General features: G+C 50.3%; 6 protein-coding genes across 6 annotated transcripts; 4 read left to right on the forward strand and 2 right to left on the reverse strand.

Moving 5' to 3' along the window:
* Positions 1-789: 789 nt before the first annotated feature.
* Positions 790-2,910, reverse strand: CABS01_11633 (uncharacterized protein; the record flags this gene model as incomplete). Its single annotated transcript, XM_060544988.1, has 1 exon — positions 790-2,910. One exon carries the CDS (start codon positions 2,908-2,910, stop codon positions 790-792), a length of 2,121 nt encoding a protein of 706 aa, XP_060397403.1.
* A 3,612-nt stretch (positions 2,911-6,522) lies between these two features.
* Positions 6,523-8,639, forward strand: CABS01_11634 (uncharacterized protein; the record flags this gene model as incomplete). The annotated part of the gene is made up of 2 exons (XM_060544989.1): positions 6,523-6,883; positions 6,949-8,639. The coding sequence occupies 2 exons, from the start codon at positions 6,523-6,525 to the stop codon at positions 8,637-8,639; spliced, it is 2,052 nt and encodes a 683-aa protein (XP_060397404.1).
* A 646-nt stretch (positions 8,640-9,285) lies between these two features.
* On the forward strand, positions 9,286-11,080 carry CABS01_11635 (uncharacterized protein; the record flags this gene model as incomplete). Its single annotated transcript, XM_060544990.1, has 4 exons — positions 9,286-9,478; positions 9,535-9,738; positions 9,798-9,894; positions 9,952-11,080. The coding sequence occupies 4 exons, from the start codon at positions 9,286-9,288 to the stop codon at positions 11,078-11,080; spliced, it is 1,623 nt and encodes a 540-aa protein (XP_060397405.1).
* An 825-nt stretch (positions 11,081-11,905) lies between these two features.
* Positions 11,906-12,703, reverse strand: CABS01_11636 (peptidase A4 family protein; the record flags this gene model as incomplete). Its single annotated transcript, XM_060544991.1, has 1 exon — positions 11,906-12,703. One exon carries the CDS (start codon positions 12,701-12,703, stop codon positions 11,906-11,908), a length of 798 nt encoding a protein of 265 aa, XP_060397406.1.
* Positions 12,704-16,357: 3,654 nt separating this feature from the next.
* On the forward strand, positions 16,358-16,603 carry CABS01_11637 (uncharacterized protein; the record flags this gene model as incomplete). Its single annotated transcript, XM_060544992.1, has 1 exon — positions 16,358-16,603. The coding sequence occupies one exon, from the start codon at positions 16,358-16,360 to the stop codon at positions 16,601-16,603; it is 246 nt and encodes an 81-aa protein (XP_060397407.1).
* Positions 16,604-17,910: 1,307 nt separating this feature from the next.
* CABS01_11638 (uncharacterized protein) lies at positions 17,911-18,375 on the forward strand (the record flags this gene model as incomplete). Its single annotated transcript, XM_060544993.1, has 1 exon — positions 17,911-18,375. The coding sequence occupies one exon, from the start codon at positions 17,911-17,913 to the stop codon at positions 18,373-18,375; it is 465 nt and encodes a 154-aa protein (XP_060397408.1).
* Positions 18,376-18,909: the final 534 nt, after the last annotated feature.

The following is an 18,909-nucleotide window of genomic DNA, read 5'->3' on the forward strand; positions in this document are numbered from 1 at the left end:
TCTTGTATGATTTGTCTCATTTAAATGATATATCTCTTGCATCTCAGCTCGGTTCTCTTGCAGGACATAGATCACTCCATGCAGACTATAAGATGCCGTCACGTTTTGTGGCGAGCTGGTCTCCTGCAGGAGTCTTCAGGGATATTTCTTGCCGCAGGGTTACAAAGAGAACGCGTGTAGAGCAACTAACTACGTAAGTACTTAGGTATACCTGAGGTGCTCGGCTACCTGAATTACTGAAGTATCTATCCGTATTTGATATGCAAGAATCAATAGCGTGTACGCCACCAAAAACCGTCGTTCGAATAAGGCATATGTATCAGATGCCCCGCACCCTCTGATCGTCGGGTGTACAGATAGCTAGTGCCAGCGGCAGCGGCCCGCTCACGCAGCCAAGACTTCGTGACCGGGTCCACAAGCAACAAACATCTCAACAGTCATGCCAGTCCCTTATTGTTCGGTGAACCATCCCAAACCAGACGGAATTCCATCTAATGCCTCATGCCTCAGCCCGAGTTCTGTTCCTCCAAGGGTACTGATATCATCTTGACACCTCCTGAGCCAGCCTCGGGGGGCATATCACCAATAGCGTTGCCGAAATAATCTGGGCTGATACTAGAAGCAGTCATCGTAACGTGTTCCGAGATCAAGGTTCCACCTCGTTAAAACTAGTCCATTGACATCATCTACTACTTGATCAAAGAAGCTAGGTTGAACTATTCTCACTCTCAGCAACAGTAGCTCAATTATGAATGTAATTTATTCATCGCTACCTTACGTTCAACAGACTCACTCCTCCGTGACCACCCGTACATCCAGTTTCTGTACATACCACAGCGGCTCTTCAACTCCATCCCCGGCCCTCCCACCATTCCTATCAGCAGGCTCCAATACGTGCGGCTTGTTGCTATCAATTCCAGGTCCTTCCTGCCCAACAAGCTTCAGCGCCGGGAGGACATCTCTACGGAAATTAAGGCGGCCCTCCGTTGTGGTCATCACGACAAATCGGTCGAACGTGTCGGGCTGGACAGCACCTTCCACCCTCTCCGATGGCGACATCGTGATGAAGAAGAGCGTCCCCTGGCCTCGCGTCGTCATGATCGGCTTCCTCTTCGGCATTGGATACGCCCGTGACACCCGCCACGACGGCTCCAGGTCCAGTATCTCGACGTATACGTTGTCGAGCGAGGTATTTTTCACCTCAATAACTAGAACTTGGCCTGTGACAATGTCGATTGAGTCTTTCGGGAACAGTTTGAGATCCTTGAGGAGGGGAGAGGTTTCACCCAGTTTGAATTGCCGCGGAGGAGGGGGCTTGTCGCCCTGATCGAGATAGCCGAGTTTACTAACCGTCAGGTCTTGTTCTTGATGCGCGGCGTTGTCTTCTGCGAGGTTGAAAATGTTGTAGAAGATGCTCAGGTGAACTAAGTGGGAGAGCACATCTTCGGGCGTCCCTTTGTCTTTGACATTGGCTTCAGCTTGGTTTGGGGTGAAAGATATGATGAAACTGCCATCGTTTTGCAACACCACTTTGAAGAAGGAATCGCCGTCGTCTTTAAGATCGACAAAGCTGCTCCGGCTGATGCAATCTCGGACTTTCTGGGCCACTGACACAGCACTGTCATCTGCAGCCAATACCAAAACCTTTTTAGGCTGCAGGATGTGATCCTTCAAAATGCTGCGCAGACTAACAGCCTGGCAGCCGAGTTGAACCTCCTCCTTGTGTTTGAGGTCAACACCCTTAGCTTGGGTGTGCGCTGTGCAGGTGAAATCCTCCACAGCAGTCACAATACAGGTAGCCAACGGTGCGGTGTAGTCAGCAAGGCTGTCAAGCTGTCTGTCTTTGGGGTAGATGGCGAAGATGTCATCCACGATGACGCCGTGGGCCACGCCAGCTGTCAGCTTCACCTTGAGGTTCCCGTCGAACAATTCCTCAACGTTAGTAATGACGACAGCGGGTTGGACCACACTCTCAATGCCAAAAATATGACAGTCTCCCTGGCCGCCAAATACCGGTTGCTGCTCTTCCGCCCCTTTCTTTTGCTCGTGGATCTCTAGTTGCGCTGCAGCGAGGTTGAACACGACATCGCAGCTGAGCTGGGGCAGGCAATCTGCCCCTCCGAGGGCGTTGAAGACACGGTTGAGGCAATCAGTGAACAGCCCCTTCTTCAACGGCGTTTTGAACGACACCTCCTGCGCCTTCTGGTCCGGCTGGCACGCAGCGAAGAAGTTGATCCCCTTGGACGACGTCATCCAGTGCTCTTCCACACTGCCGCCACGACCGGCGTTCTCAATGTCGTTTGAGAGCGGGCGCCAGGCATCTTTCAGATCCTCCACAGACTGAATGGGATTTCGATTAGAATCGAAGAAACTCCCTTCCGGGATATCTTCAACCCCCCGCACCCCAATGTCTCCGTCGCCCCCCCGTGTGGCTCCACCGGAGTGGCAACAGTCAAGCACGAAGGTAACAGTCGCGCCTTTGTCGGCTATCTGCTTGAGCAGAAAGGCGACCTCGACGTCACGGAGGTAATCGAGCAATCGGTCGCTACGGGCGAGTACCAGGCACTCGTCAAGGAGAGCGGTGTCGTGCTTAAGGTCCCTGAAGACGGTGGGCCGACGAGTGCCGTGGCCCGAATAGTGAATATAAATGAAGTCGCCAGGCTGAGCGTTGTCAGCGAGGGTCTGGAATGCTGAGGTGACGTTGTCGAAGGTTGGGAGCAGGTCATTGGATGGATCCGGCGGGGAGGTAAGCTTGGTAATGTTGGAGATGCCGGCAACGGCATTGAGGAACTTTTCGGTGGTAGCCACATCAGAGAGGGAACCGTGAAGGTCAGGCATCGCATCGCTGTCGTATTTGTCGATGCCTATCAGCAGTGCTGACTTCCGGCCTTGATCCAATCTCTCCGCCATGGCACAGTGCTTGTTCTCCAGTGGTTCTGTCCGAGGACTTGGAGGTACTAGGCGAGAAGTAGACTGGTAGAGATATGAGTTCTTAGGAAGACACAAAGTCGAGGGGCACGAACAGGTGGACACGCAGATTAAGTACCAAGTACTTGAAAGCTTGTGCCATAAAGAGACAGGCTAAGTCATTTCATAGCCCTAAGATCTCAAGGTTCATATCAAGATCATGGTGTTATAATACAGCAATGTGAGTATGCTGCAATGGTGTGGCTGTGTGTTACCTTTCCCTGCGGGTTTCTTTTTCTTGGCTTTGCTCTTTTAGAGGCACGGTGAGACGGATGAGGGGATGGACGCGCAGGAAGAACACTCATCGGGAGATTCTCGTGCGCCTCTGCCTCGCAACTTGAATTCTCCCAAGGAACCTGTATGTTGAAGGCAAACAAGCAACATCGTTCGAGAGCAACGCTTCGTGATGGTTGATTTGAACGTGCTAATCGAAATTGAGCATCTCAAAGCGAACAGGGATATGATAGGACAGACTTGTCTGACCGACCGCGTAGTGTAACCCGCTAATCATTTCCATATGTTCCATCTCCCGCATGGGAGAACTCCAAATAACGCCCGACAGCTGCAGCGGTACTGGTCGGTCGCAACTTTCCCTTTCAGGCGGAGAGCGCCAAATGCGCATTCCATCAGATTGTTTCAATGCCTCTCTGGCAATGGTAGCGGTGTGGAACGATAGTGAACACCCATCCCGCCGATGAAAGTGAGCAGTCCGCCCCCTTTCCCAGCCCGACACTTTGTTGAGGAGTGTGTTTGGTGTACCTCCAATCCGAGCGTGCCGAGATACCTTGCGTAACTGCGGATGGCTGCACTTCAATCACAAGCAATGGACTTTCCGAGATATTGACATGTAGGTACCTACCTTAGCCGAAGGATGGGGTCATCTTGCAAGTACCCAAACGATTTCCTCACTTATGACAACTGATCTTCAAGAAAATGCCGGCCGTGAGGAAACATACATCCCCTCTCCTGGTTGGGGCTGATCGCTCTTTCCAACAGCATGAGATATACGTGAGTCCACAACGTTGATAATCAAAACACACCGATTAATGTGTACAGAAAGCCGATTGTTGTCTTCGGAGGCTGGAGACGGAGACGATTGACGGATACTTCTAAACCTTTTCAGATGAACAGCCGAAAGAGTAGTGGGCCTCAGTCACTTTTGTCGGTATTTCATGACACAAAGACTCATGTCGATAGACGACTACCATCAATCAAGGAGTTCCGCATGAAGTCATGAATGGTGAGCACTGGCGTGTGTAGACAGAATCAGGTTGTGGACTAAGTCTCTTGATCTCTAGGCTTCTCCAGCGTCTTTGCACAGATTGAGGCAAGGATAAACGCTTTCACTGCCTCTCTGGGTGAAATGATTGCAACTTCTGTTCCACATTGATGCCATCATACGGAGAGTCAGGCTGGTGCCCAGAGTGCGGCAATGAGACATGAAGCAATGTCGGAGATTGATGTGATATCAATTATCTTCTGCAAATTCAGTCAGTCATGAGCACGCAGGTAGGCTTACTACCGGTAGTCGCTCCATCGTTGGTATGCGAAGTTGACCTATTGGGGGGTTCCTGAGATCGGGTGTGGGTATAAGGTGCGGGGTACTAATCCGACGGGAGCAGCCCGCTGGTGGGCTCGGTATGTCTCAGGATGGGGCAAGAGTTAGACCCTGCCATGCACAAAAGTAACTAAAACGCCACGCTGAACATCACCTCGACAGCCGTCAGATACAGTGGGAATAAACTAACTCTGGGTTGATGTTTCGACCTGTGGCTGGCTGAATATGCAAAGATCAGACACCCTCGCCTGATCATAACTCGACACGAGTCTCCTGTCGGATTCACTACCAGAATGAGCAAAGTCACCCAGGCTTAGAACGGTCATTCGTCATTATTCAAGTTTCATTCTCACCGCTTCAGAGAGAATATCTTGCTCTCAGCTGCTGCAAGGGCGCGGATCACTCTCTATTTTCGGAAACGCCAGCAGATGTGATGCGGCCACTTGACTTGTGGTTGGTCTTGCCAAGCATGGCAAGGAACTTTGAGAAAGTGAAGGAAACCGAGGATTCTGCTGAAATCGAAGAGAATTTTACTATTTCTAAGAAACTCAGAGCTTCATCTACGCCGAGACTTCAAATGTGTTGGTATCCCTTTCCCAGGGTAGTGGGTTCGAACCGTTGGGCTCTGTGATTGACGAAGGGTCAATTGCTATCTATTAACTGATCTTGCGTAGTATGTAAAATGAAGTTTCCAGCCGTCGATTGGAGGGTTAATCGGAGTCTAGTTGAGATTTCAATTGGCTTTTGCGCTGCCCGCGATTCGTAGTCGAATTAAACTTCCAATCCGACAAAATGACATGGAGATAATATTGGTAGATGACAAAGTTTGAGACGCAGAACCCCGTCAACCTTCGCGCTTTCATCAACACGACTTAATGAAGCCAACCAAATCAGACGTATTCATGAAGGCCCAAGGGGTTCGATTTGAGCTCATACCGAGGTTCAATCCATTGACTTGCCTAACATAGATCGATTAAGTGTAACTCCACATAGCTTTTGTAGAAATAAGCCACGTAAAAAAGACAACCATCCTTTCATTTTATTTCATTCTTCTTTTCTCTTTGACAAACATGCATTCTCGGATAAGGATCGATGTCAAAGCTGTCCTTAATTACGCAATCCTAAGTAATTATCCATTCCAACTGATCAAGTTACCCAATATCTAAAAAAGATTACGCCCTATCAAATGAATTTTAGGCTTGGGGTTGATTTGATTGTACTTACGGCAACGCTGACCAACTAAATGCTAGTGATGGATCTTGCTTTGCTATGTTGGCGTTGACTTCGCTGTCGCGGACTGTTTCATCTTCAATCGCACCTTCAACGGCTTGAGCAAAAAGGCAGAAGAGTCCAATGTCACCAAAACCAGCAGCAGAGTCGCGGTATTCCTTTCAAACAATCTACTTAAACCGTTCTCTGCCCGTATTCAAGACTTTTCTTAAAGCGTTCGAATGTATTGCATATTCTCGCCGATAATCTTTGCGTCAACCCATGAGTCGCCAATCGTTCTGGGTTCTTCACCCGGACTCATCCATTTCATAAGGTACGAAGCCGGCAAGATCCAAATCCGATATGTGGAACTTTGTAACGATCTCATCATTCGTCTGAAAGGAACGAGATGGATCAGGCATATGTAGTATTTTGATAAACATCGCTGGACCGAAAAGCCCGGATGTGAGTCTCAAAACACAACGAGTATGAGGAGGCTGGGGGACTGACCCCATCGTGGCTCCACTTTACGACGCGTGTTTGGCAATATTAAGCCAACAGTGTTCCAGCTTGGCTGACTTAGATGACATGCATAGAACATTGGCACCAACTGGTTGGGAGATAATGTAATACATGTAGAGGTTGCAGAATATCGCACAAGCATTCTCACCGCACCCCCACGACAATGGCAAAGACACAGCGTTTAGAGCTCAGTCATTTTCTTCGAGTATTGCAAATTCCATCACCGAGACTTGTTCGATTCCCGGCTGGCCTTGACAAATTCAACGATGGCGGCTCTCTGCTCCGCTTGCAAGGGTATTACCCCGCAAGCCTTGGCTCAGCCTGATGGATATCGCCATATCGATAGTGCACACGACCTCATTCACTTGGCCAAGGTATGCGACTTTTGCAGGCTTATACGCCTGGCTATGGACCAGGATTGCAGGACTCCCAAGTCGGACGAACAACTTCGCACGAACACGAAGTCTGAACCTCTGTACTTGTTTGGTGTCGGCGATGGTTTGGATACGGCAGAGGACGCCCCTGGAGACGGTGTGCAGCCTCCAATGTTGTTCGGGATCAATGTGCATATCCCAGACATTGAGTACGATTATGATCTAGTCAAGATGAGCCTATTCGCTGATCCTAGTAAGAGCTCCAACAGACAAACAAGTCCACAGTTGCCAAGCTAAGCTAAGATGTTCATATCACAGATGGCGCACCTGCCCGCAACCAAGACGTCGTCGGGACGAGGCTATTGACGGATTCCGGCTCGAGCGAGGCATTCAGGCTGGTACAGCGTTGGTACGACACTTGCAAAACCAATCACAAGGATTGCAACGAGGCATTTACTGGGCCGGAGACTTCTTTGGCAAAGAGTGGCTCAAACATTATGCCACCACTGCCCACTAGGGTCCTTGACGTTGGCCCGGCTGATGGATCAGGGGAGACGAAACTCCTGGTTACCAACGGAGTCCATGCCTTCTATGCCGCTCTAAGCCATTGCTGGGGAAAGCAAAGAATTCTGACAACTACATCTCACAACCTAGCTCAGCATTGTAACGTCATCAAGTTCGCCAGTCTACCCAGGACCTTCCAAGATGCCATCAAGATTGTACGGTTTCTCGGCTTCCGTTACCTCTGGATTGATAGTCTATGCATCGTGCAGGATGACGCTGATGATTGGCGCAAGGAGTCAGTTCAGATGGGGCGCATTTACAAAGATGCCGAAATAACTGTCGCCGCGTCCGGTGCCAGAGACGGCTCCGAGGGTTGCTTTGTTCCGCGTCCTCCACTGCAACCAGTCGTCCGTCTTCCCTACGGAGACCCGGATCAAGGAGAATACATGTCGGCAACTCTGTTTCCTGACGCGCTGGATACCACGGTCAGCGAAACCCCGCTCGGGAGTCGGGCATGGATTACTCAAGAATGGATGCTATCCCCTCGTGTTATTCATTTTACAAAAGCACGAATGGTCTGGGCGTGTCGCACCTTGCTCAAATGCGAGGATGGTGAAAATGAGACATCGGGGGATGAGCAGAGGCTCTTTGAAAGCGCCAGGCGATATCGGCAAGCTAAGGAAGCAAAACCAAAAAGCGACTCGTCAGTAGATCACGAAGAGATCTTAGGTTTCTATGCAGACTGGTGCGATCTTGTGTCCACCTACGCTGCAAGAAGCCTAACATACGAGTCGGACAAGCCGGTCGCAATCTTGGGCTTGGCTACAGAGGTTGGCAAAGGAATTGCCGAAGAATACACCTCTGGGGTATTTCATGATGACTCTCTGCTCCACGAAGCGTTTCATACACATTGCGTACTTACTCAGCTGCTTTGGTTCGCGAAAGTGACGTTGACTCGTCCGCTCGCTCTTCAAGACCAACCCCATTGGTCCTGGACATCTACCATTGGAGCTATATCTTTCCTCGCACCAGCTCGTGCGGCGAAAACTTGTATTTGTGAACTGAATCGCGTCAAGACAAGTGGCTCCGCGTCCGCATGGAGGTTTTCGGCCCGGTTGAAGAAGTGGGAGGCACGAAGAGAAGGAGACCCATCTACTCGATCTGGGGATGACTACTACTTCATGGAATTCTATCCCAAAGGATCCATCACGTACGGCGGATTTGTGACGCAGAATACCAAGTTGTTTTCTGGAAGAGATATGACGCCTGGTGGATGGATGGTCTTTGACTTGAACGAGTGGCCGGCTGAGCCATTCTACCTTGCTGAAATTTCGAACAACGAATTCAACGAAAAGCCTGACGGCTCCAACGTGATGTTTCTGTCAGAAATAGAGCCAGACCTCGGAGATGGATCAGATAGACGGTTCAAGAGGCTTGGGGTCGGACAGGTCATTGACCAAACGTGGTTCGATCATGCTGAACTTGTGACCATCACGTTGGTTTGATAGCTGTTGGTTGTGAAGAAGAGCTGATGGTTTTGTTTTCGAATCAGACTACATAGAAACTTTTTGCTTGGACGCTAGACTTGATAAGTAAGTCGGCCGTTGACAGTGACAGTGCATCGACCCGGAACAGCCGTCCAACGTCCGTGGCTGGCCGTGGGGTAACAAAACAAGCTTTTGCTAATTTCACCCAAGACGGTGACATCAATCTCAATTTTCTCCACTCCGACACCGGCTATGTCGGCACTTCGTCTTCTTATCAGTTGGTTGCCCCAGATTATCCCATTGACCTGCCTGATTTGTACGTGAATCAAACCATCCCTCATGCAGTAGCTAACGGGAGGCGGCGCGTTTTGTGAAGATCAGAAATGAGCAATAGCGAATTATAGTAGGGGAACGCGCCATAGCAATCGACATGCCTCCTTGGGGCAAGTCGCTACCCACCGTAATATGATCAAATCTCGTATCATTTGTTCGTCCCAATTGGCCGGCGCCTGACTTGCATCCATACCCGCTGGACTCCTACCTACCGACATGTAAATAGCGATGCCATGTTCCTCCGCATCTCTTGGCCTCTTCTTGGCTCTGCAGGGTCACTTTGAGCCTCTGGAGCTTGACATCTTGGCAAAGACAACGACATACCCTCAAGATGCGCACATCAAGTCTCATCGCCGGCCTGACAGCTGCGCTCAGCTTGCCGCTGATCTCCGCCTACGCACCGCCAAAGTTGCACCGGAGTCCGCTCCGTCGCGACGCTCCTGGTCATGCTCAGGTGCAAGCTCCACCACGGGCGATTATGCGTCGCAGCAGCACCTTGCAGTACTTCAACAACAAGACCAGTGGTATGATATGTTCTGTGCTATTCAATCTGGGTACTTCTCTGACACCAAAGCCATAGCTTTCTACGTTGACGGAACCGGAATTCCGGACGTTGACTTCGATGTTGGCGAGAGTTACGCTGGTCTCATTCCGGTCGATGCTTCGAAGCCCGAGAGTGAGCAGCAGAAGAACTTCTTTTGGTTCTTCCCCACCGAGAACCCTGCTGGCAAGGACGATGTCATTATCTGGTTCAATGGTGGCCCGGGATGCTCCTCCATGGAAGGTCAGTGAAGCCCAATCCTGTAACTCTTTCAAGATGAGTTGCTAAATGTTCAATAACAGGCTTTCTTCAAGAGAACGGCCCGTTCTTGTGGCAGTATGGCACCATCAAGCCTGTCGCCAATGCTTGGTCCTGGCATAAGCTGGCCAACGTGATTTGGTGAGAAATCCTGAACTGGTTGAGCACAAGAGAACGGTACTAAAACTTTCTTGAAAGGGTCGAGTACCCAATCGGCACAGGATTCAGCAGCGGCAATGTCACTGCCACAGACAACGCCGAGACCGCAGACCAGTTTGTCAGCTTCTGGAAGAACTTTGTCAACACCTTCGACCTGCAAGGCAAGAAGATCTACATTGCCGGCGAAAGTTACGCCGGTATCTACGTGCCTTATGTCGGCGCCGCCATGCTCGACAAGAACGACACCAGCTACTTCGACGTCAAGGGCGCGGTCTACTACGACCCAGTCATGCCTTACGATGACGCGATGAACTTCGACCACGCCGCTTTCCCGTCATTTTATCGCTACTGGAAGAACGTCTTCGCGCTTCCCAGCGGTGCCGACAAGCAGATCGAGCAAGACGCCAAGAACTGTCAGTTGGATGAGTACTTCAACAAGCACTTGGCGTACCCGCCTCCTGCGCGTCCCTGGCCAGCAGCGAATGTCAAGGAGGAGTGCGATATTATTGCCCACTTTGACGCGATCTCGACAATCATCAACCCTTGCTTCAACGGATACCACATCCTTGATACCTGCCCTGTTCTCTGGGATGTTCTGGGTTTCCCATCCATCATGTACAGCCCTCCCAATACCACCTTGTACTTCAACAGACCCGAAGTTAGGAAGGCGATCCACGTTCCCGTGGACTACCCTACATGGAGCGAGTGCCAGGACCCCGTCTTCGTCGACTACAATGACAACTACAACGGCACTGAGCACGAGGAGAAGTTCCAAACCCTTGTGGAGCGCACGAACAACGTTCACGTCGGCTCTGGTCTGGCGGACTACGTTATCAAGCCCAATGTCACCACCCTCGCTATTCAGTACATCAAGTGGAACGGCGAGCAGGGATTCCAGAAGCAGCCCTCAGAGGATCTCCTCATCCCTACAGTCAACAACGTCGACGAAAACGTTCCGAGCTGGGCCGGTGCTAATGTCCAAGGATCCGTTCACACTGAGCGCGGCTTCACTCATTCCACTGCCAAGATTAGTGGCCACATGGTTCCTCAATATGCCCCTAGCGTGGCGTTCAGACACAGCGAGTTCATGCTTCGTCGCGTGGACTCGTTGTCTGCTGGTGCGCCTTGGTCTGTGAACATTTCTACCACTTTCCAGTGGCCTTACTAGGCCTCGTAGCTCTTGCACTCTCGTCAAAGTTACGAGTCCACAGAGATTGTGACTCTGAGATGTTGAACAAGTGAGGATGAAGTGGTGGGTTGTAAGATGAGATTCTGCAGCATCCTTTAGATTATTCATGTACATATCACCAATCACACTTGAAGTCTTAGCCCACATCATCGCGAGGAAAGCATTGAACTTGGCATAGTTGATTCTCCGTTTCATATATCCTTCCGTCCATGCTGGTGTGACTTTAGGGCAGACCCGGAGTAAACGGGGTGTCATTTGGCACCTCCTAATCAAGGTTCGTTAGTACCTGGGGGCGTCAGAACTTTATCTCAACTTGTTAATGTCGTGCCTGAGCGAATCAAGTAGGATTTCCTGAGATCTCTGGGGTACGCATCCTTCGAAAAAACTGCCGGGAGGATCTAAGCAGTCTTCAAATCACTGTCGCAGTAGCATAAGTGTTGAGAAGGCGTAGTTCTAGGGCAATGAATTGATCGCTAGGCCAACCAGGAATAATTCTTTCATGTCTGATACAATGCATGATGCAAAGGAAGAGTCAAATGCAGAATATGTTCTGTTATTTACTGTGGAAGCTATCCAATATGCACAAGATGAATGGTCAAAAGACCGCGTCATAACACCATGTCAACCATCAATCGCCAAAAAGGAGCGGAATGCTTCCCATTCGACATAGAATAGGAGAAACCAAGCATCTACCCCTCGCCACTCCCCGCAACCCCATGATTACAGGATCCCACCCTGTATCAGACCACCTTGTAGTAGGGTGATTGCTGTTTCATCGTTATATGTACTCGGTTGAGTAGACATTTAGCCGACGTACTTGACGGTGACGGTGCTGCCGCTGACGGAGGCAGAGGCCTCGATGGTGCGGCCGCTGTTGGGGGAAATATCAATGATATCAGCACCGGCAGGGGTGGTGGAGCCGCTAGAACCGGAGGCGGCGGCGCCGGTGAAGACGACGGTGCCGAAGTCAGCGAGGGTGACCTGGCTGCCGTTCTCCTCGAAGGCCTCGACGATCCACTCGGCGTTGGTCTCGCAGAGGGAGGAGGGGGTGCTGGTGAAGGTATGGGTGACGGTCTTGCCGGTGGTGAGGTTCTGGAGAGTGGCGACACCCTTGGTCTTGGAGGAGGCGTCGACGGTCATCTTGATCTGGTCGCCGACGGAGACGGAGAAGCCGGAGAAGCTGTAGGCGTAGTCGGGGATCCACTCGTACCAGGCGTCAAAGGTGCCGTCGGCGTAGAAGGAGATACCGGTCTGGAGGATGGCGGTCTGGCAGGTGTCGCCGTCGATACCGACCCAGGCGGAGGCGGCGGCGCCGCTGGAGCCGCTGACCTCGGGAACGGTGATGGTACCGGTGACGTGGTTGTATCCGGTTCCGATCTTGACGGCACCGGCCCAGTTGCTGGAGTAGTCGACGTTCTTGACACCGGAGGTCTTCTCAAGGGTCTCAACGGCCTCGGTGGAGAGTCTCTTAATGGGAGAAGAGTTGTAGCGGGAGCGAGACGAGCGAGGGGTGAGAGGAGAGTAGTTGCGCTGGACGAGCTGAGTGCCGGGGGCGGCGGCGACAATGCCAGCGGCGGCGAGGACGAAAGCGGAGAACTTCATCTTGACTGGTGAAGTAGATGAGGATTGGTGGGATGAGACCGAAGGTGAGATGGCAAGGGGCTTGTTGGGATTGATGCTGGCGATGCTGTTCTAAATTCTTTCTTCTTGGCCGAGAATCTTGCCCATCTTTATATCCTTTGTGATGCTTGTTTTAATCAACATCGACATCGGCCATCCGGCAGCCAATATGTCACGCCATTGACCCGGCCTCCCGATGCAATGAAGCCGCTATTCTGCTTCTCGCAGGTCAGTAGATATCGCGATGCCGTGTTTCCCGAAGGAACTTTTTGAAAATGGAGGTTAAGCCATAGAGCGTGATGGAGAATCACGCTGTTGCATCGAAGTGCATCCAGCGTCGATTGAGCTCCTCCCTTATCCGGAATCATCGTGAAAGCCGTTGGTGTTGACCGTTGTATCCAGGGATCCGCCTGCGAATACCACTTTCCTTTTAAGAGTAGCCTTAAGGTATGGCGCTATCCGCGCGGGCTAAACATAAGTGCCGGGAAAGCTTAGCACTGCGGGGACTCGGCCGGCGGATAAGCAAAATGCTGCGCTGGTGTTGGTTGGTTACTTGGCACCACGCCGCCAAGGCAGGGGTTTGCAGATGATTGCAGACTTGACATGGTGGTGTGTGGGCAAAGCCGAGGCCTAGGGGGATGCCATGGGTCCAATGGTTCATGGGATCGATAAGTCTGAATGCTTGACATATCTCGGACTCAAGGCACACTTCGAGCGTAGCGTAACGTCTCCGCCATTCGGGATCTGGATGACGGGATGGCGATTTGCCCGTACGCGACTGTGCCGCAACGGCTGCCGCTCGGGTATCCGGCACATCACCTGCTCCACTTTGCGGGAATACCCCCAAAGAGGAATGAGGATTCGAAGGACCGACTGATCACAAGATTAGAGAGCTGGAACGAACGATAGACAATCCGCGTTCTCATATGAAGAGACGTCCGGCTGCCGTCGGTGGAAAATCATTTCCTCATCCAAAAAACTTGCATACTTTATGGGCAAGACTGCCTATCTCTCGTCAGTTGTTGTCAGATCAGTTCTACTTCAAGTCGGCAACGGTGAGCGAAAGACTCGTCGATATTCGCGACATTCGAAACTTTTCGGTTCTTTTATTCACGAGATATTCAAGGTTGAATGTTCACAGCAGCACATCCTTCCTTCCACGTGACGACAACTGAATTAGTAGGATTCTTTCCAGTGCAGACCTTGACCACACCCACGAGCCTGCATGTGGCTGGAAGAAAGACTTGAATCTTTGGAATTATTTTGAATAACCAAGCGGCCGTACTGATGAACATGTTTCTTTTAGTATGTAAACGGGAACAATACTCCGAAAGCTTTCACACGGCCAGCAGCATGCTACGCTCACTGCCAACCACGCGTCTGTCTACTTGGTGTCAACAGGTATCACCCCTAGCGCTTGTCTCGACAGAAGAAATGTTTCTGCAACTTGGATTTTCCTCGCTTCTTTGAATAGCTGTTTATGCTTACTTGATTGTATGATGCTATGTGCTCAGTCAACTTACGTGAATTGACAAGGAGCGATTTTGACCCGCGAGCGGCTGAGATGTTTAGCCTAGCTTCTATGACTGCCTTTGTTGACAAAATAGATTGGTCTTTCCCAGTTCCCCTCTTGTTACAAAGCTCAATCGAACTCCCTTTTCTTTGCTGTGCAGCATATTTCGTTTCAAGGTCCTCTGAACCTGCTCAATTTTGATGTATGTTTACACCTCTTTGAACAGCCGTCTATTGGGGATCAGCCAAGTACCTAAGTAGCAACAGACATCCGAAAGGCATCCATGAGGGCAATGTGCTTCTAGGGGTAATTTCTGTTCCTTCAGGAGCCAAATGAGAATATCTACCATCCTTTAATCGTTCACGAGTGTATCCTCTTCATTACTTGAGAGGAGGGGGTCCGACGAGATGAAGCCTACATGGACCTTCGATCTCACCGAAATTCAAACCCCCATGAGAGACACCAACATTTCCATATCCTTCTTGACACCATTATTGCTAGGATGTGCTTTATTTCAGGACTTTCAGAATGTCAAGAAGGGACAAGAGGCCGAAAGGTATATACATTTGAGGATTTAAACTCAGCCGGAAGATGTTCATCACTTTGAACTTGACACTTGATTTACGAAGCCGGTTCTGTATTAGCACGTACTTGATCCTCTTTCTATTCGCAATGGGTATCGGTTTTGCTCTTACATGTAAGTACTCGAATACATGCATTGCTTTAGCTCACTGGATATATCAGATGTACTATGATTCAACGGTTTTGACTACGTTGTGAAACCTTCAGTACTCTGTGACGGGGTGCTAGCGTATTCCTAAGTTACTACTCTGGTCCCCATATCTCAAATGCAAAAACTGTGAATCTGTCTTCTATCTCAGGATGCAATTCATTGTCAGATCTCAAGAGGGGACTGACCCTGTCCGCAAATCCATTTTGTCAAGCTTCTCGAACCCAAGTACGGCAGCGTAGATATACTATTCCATGAATTGTACGAGATAAAACCATGATCTCGGCGCTGGACCCTGCTAACATCATGTGTGATCTTGCGGCTCAGTGATGACATATCGTCAATATATGTGACATCAGACACGCTTGACAACCTCATGATCGTGCTAGGACCTGCAAGTTCGCACATCATCATCGAAATTGGATATTTAAATCCTATACTTGGCTCTGATTCGCATCCTTGCGACGCTGATGAAACAAGCCGGTGCAGAGGACAAGAGTGGGTGGTTGATCAATCAGGTGATCCTCGCGTGATGTCTCCTGCCGATATCTTGGAAAAAGAACACAAGGCAAATGAGACAGAGAATTCCCAGCTTCTTAATGATGAAAATTACCTGGAGTAAGTCCCGTCCTTCTTCGAGGTTCAAGTTTGGACATGTCGTCTGCCAGTCTCTTTCCTGCCTGGTCGACGGGTTTGTCACGAAGCGATTGGAGGAAGACAGGGTTCAATCTTTCGCGAGCTTTGGAAGGAGTGCGGGAAGTCCCCTCGTCAAGTGCAAATGATAAATGATGTGGCAAGGAGATGAAAGACCAAGTGCTTTTGGGAGGTGCACACTGCGGTTCCTACAGTAATGACCTCTCGTGGTTCGCCCAGTAACGCAGGAAGTTCTCAACGGGAGGATAGGCTGAGACCGAGCCCTCCTTCTCTTCTTGTCCAGTGATGTAGACTGCCCCTTATCAGCGCATCGTGTGGCAGGCGGCTTCATTGACTATGGCGATGGGCAATGAAGAAGCCACGATCATAGTCTTCATGACCGAGGGAAGTTTGCCAACGGCCAAGGCTTGCAGAAAGAACATGTACCGACGAATGTATTGAAGATTGGGCAATTGCGATGCTCATAGTGATGCTAAAAGTCTCATTGAGGAGGCACGATGTTCCCAACTCGGCAGGGGACGTTTGCCGTTACATGCTCAATTATCCTCCGTTGCCTGTCCTCGATGGTTCATTTCATCGAAAAGGCAGCAGCATAGGAAAGGCTCTTCCCTTTGATGCATCACGCCAGATGCTCCGACCAATCCATTTAATCCCACAACCGTCCATTTCCATTAATCTCTTCTTTTCTTCTTCTTCATCCGCATCAATCCATTACGATCGTTACTCAACAGCGTTCGAGATGCATCCTTACCTTCACAGCGCTTTTCTTTACCTCTTAGCCCGCCTTCGTGGCGAGGCCCTCCACGGGATTGCCGGATTCACGCGGGCCGGGATCGCCTTCCTTCGGGATGCCAGTGGACACGAGTTGGAGAGTTCGGGTCGAAGACCAGGTCACACTCCGGTTTGCGATATACCTCCCAGTCTTCCTCATCGCGCTGCTTGCAATCGCATTGGTGGACGCACTGCTCTCAGTCACCCGACGTGAAATCGAGCGCGTGATGTAAGTCTTATCGGCTTAATTTTTGTCATCAAATCTCGTCTTTCCCGACAATTTTTGGACCTTTTCTCTTTTGAGCTCCTGGTATTACAATACCTCCAGGATGCTGTGGCCTATCTTTCCGAGTTCTAGGACTCCTGGGACTCTCCTTTTTGTCTCCTCAGCTCCTGGTATTACAATACCTCCGGGATGAATGTGGCCTATCTTGTTGGGCTCCGGGGGTTCAAGGGCTGTTCTTACATGTACCAATGGGTTTGGACAGCCCGACACAACTTTTGTAGGTATTTCCCCCTTCGTATCTCTCCACAGTGGCTTTGACTAACTTCTTGCATGTGAGCATGATGGCTTCCATGATCCCTCACAGGGCATACCAAGAACTGCTCTTGCATCTGGGAGATGGGATTGACAACGATGATGGATTTGCTTCACTCCCATGCATCCGCCTGATCCCCCGTGTCTCCTGTATCGGCCAACATACAATGATAGTGGTGAAGGGGCCCACTGTCACACGGTTTAGGGTTGCCGTAGATAGTGTGGGTACCTTCGTGCTTCTGGTCGTAGAATCGAGATCCTCTTAGCATTTCTGTCAGAGTCCGTCCTTTGCCACTATCTTGATGCGATCATGGTGGTCTTTGGCTTCACTTCCGCTTCCTGGTCTCAATGCCAATCTATGATTCTGGCACTACATTCCACAAGCTATCCACATTGTCACTTGCTGGGGCAGGTAACCTCACACGGCCATCCGCTCCTATCTCTCTTGCCACCAAGGTGCCTACGAGAAGTGTACCGGGGAGTCTCAACCCGTGTCTTGCCGTGATGAGAACAATCCTAGCAGGACCAGCCCCGTCGGCCTTATCTCTGCTGCCTGTTCACAGCTGACGTCTTTCCGCAGCCGGCAAGTCCAAGGTCAGTATTCACTCGACATTAGGTATGTACCCATCCACAGCCGGATGGCCGTTTTTCCGAGCATACCACAAAGGTGTCCGTAAAGGTGAGTGATTCTGTGGACTACCTCAGTTCGAGTTCCGGAGTACTTTGAGCAAATTTTGGAGTTAACTTTTCTTATCTCCGATGCATCTAAAGCATTGTATACCTAAGAGACACGCCTGGAAGATAAGTGTGACTCTCCGTCCTCTTGGTCACCATTCACCAGACCCTTCAGTCACCCAAATCATCACTACCATTCTTCTGAATTCCCGCCCGGTCTTTGATCTTAACCCAAAATCACACCTCATACTCCTGGATTCGTCGAACTCGTAGAGGAATCCCCCCGATAAACTCAGAAGTCCTTCAAGATGGCCGACGACGCTTGGATGGCTGAATTGGATGATTATATCATGTTAAGCGTCGAGTCCGACTCATGGGTCAACGGAGGCTTCTACTACATCTTCGATGTCGCTCTCCGTAAACTACTCAGGTACTTGTTATTACCTTACAAGACAAGCTTCGTACGATGCCTTCAACAAATCCAAACCGCGCTGTGGCTACCGGACAGCATACGAATCACAAGCGACGTCGGAGACGGTATGACTGATAGCTTCTGCGTGGGGGGCATCGCGTGTCTATTTATCATCAGCTTTATCTTCTTCATGCTGTTGGCAATGTCCACATGCATCAAGGACTCCCGCGTCACCATCTCAGAAGCATTTTTTGCCCTTGAACTTTGCTTGGGATTATGGTGGGTATGGGGCATCATGGAACGCTGGATGTTGGAAGTCGGCCAAGGGGATGTCCGGATGAGGCATCATTTCTGGAGATAGACAGGAAATTCTCCAGGGCCGAGTACGAGAGACGTGAGATCACACAGGGAGAATCCTAAGTGTTTGGGAGCTTCAGGAGACCAAGGTCTCTATATTCGAAAGTCTTTTGGTATCAGTACGCGTACTCTCGGCCGTATCCACCGCGGCGTACCAGGATTCATCGCATACACACTTGCAATGTCGAACCGCTACCAAGCAAAGCTGCATTCGCAGAAGCGCGACGGATGCACCAACAAGTTCCGAGTCATCGACTCAACGCGATTACGGGCTTTCTTTTGATCGCCCTTATCCACGATGCGAGGTTTCAAGTCTGCCCACAATGAGAAGGCCGGCGCCCTCCACCAAACCAGAATGCACCAACAATATCAACCAACGCCCAAATCGATTACACAGACACAGCTTCGGACTGAGCAGGAGTTATCAGAAGTAGCCTTAATAATACAAATTAAGAAATAACATTTTATTTTCAACTTGTAACACCGTGATATTCAATGCAAATATGAAACCGGCTAAAACAAGGCGTGCTGATGTATG

Source organism: Colletotrichum abscissum (assembly GCF_030869225.1).
Source record: "Colletotrichum abscissum strain IMI 504890 chromosome Unknown Scaffold_32.1, whole genome shotgun sequence".
Classification (NCBI taxonomy): Eukaryota; Fungi; Ascomycota; class Sordariomycetes; order Glomerellales; family Glomerellaceae; genus Colletotrichum; species Colletotrichum abscissum.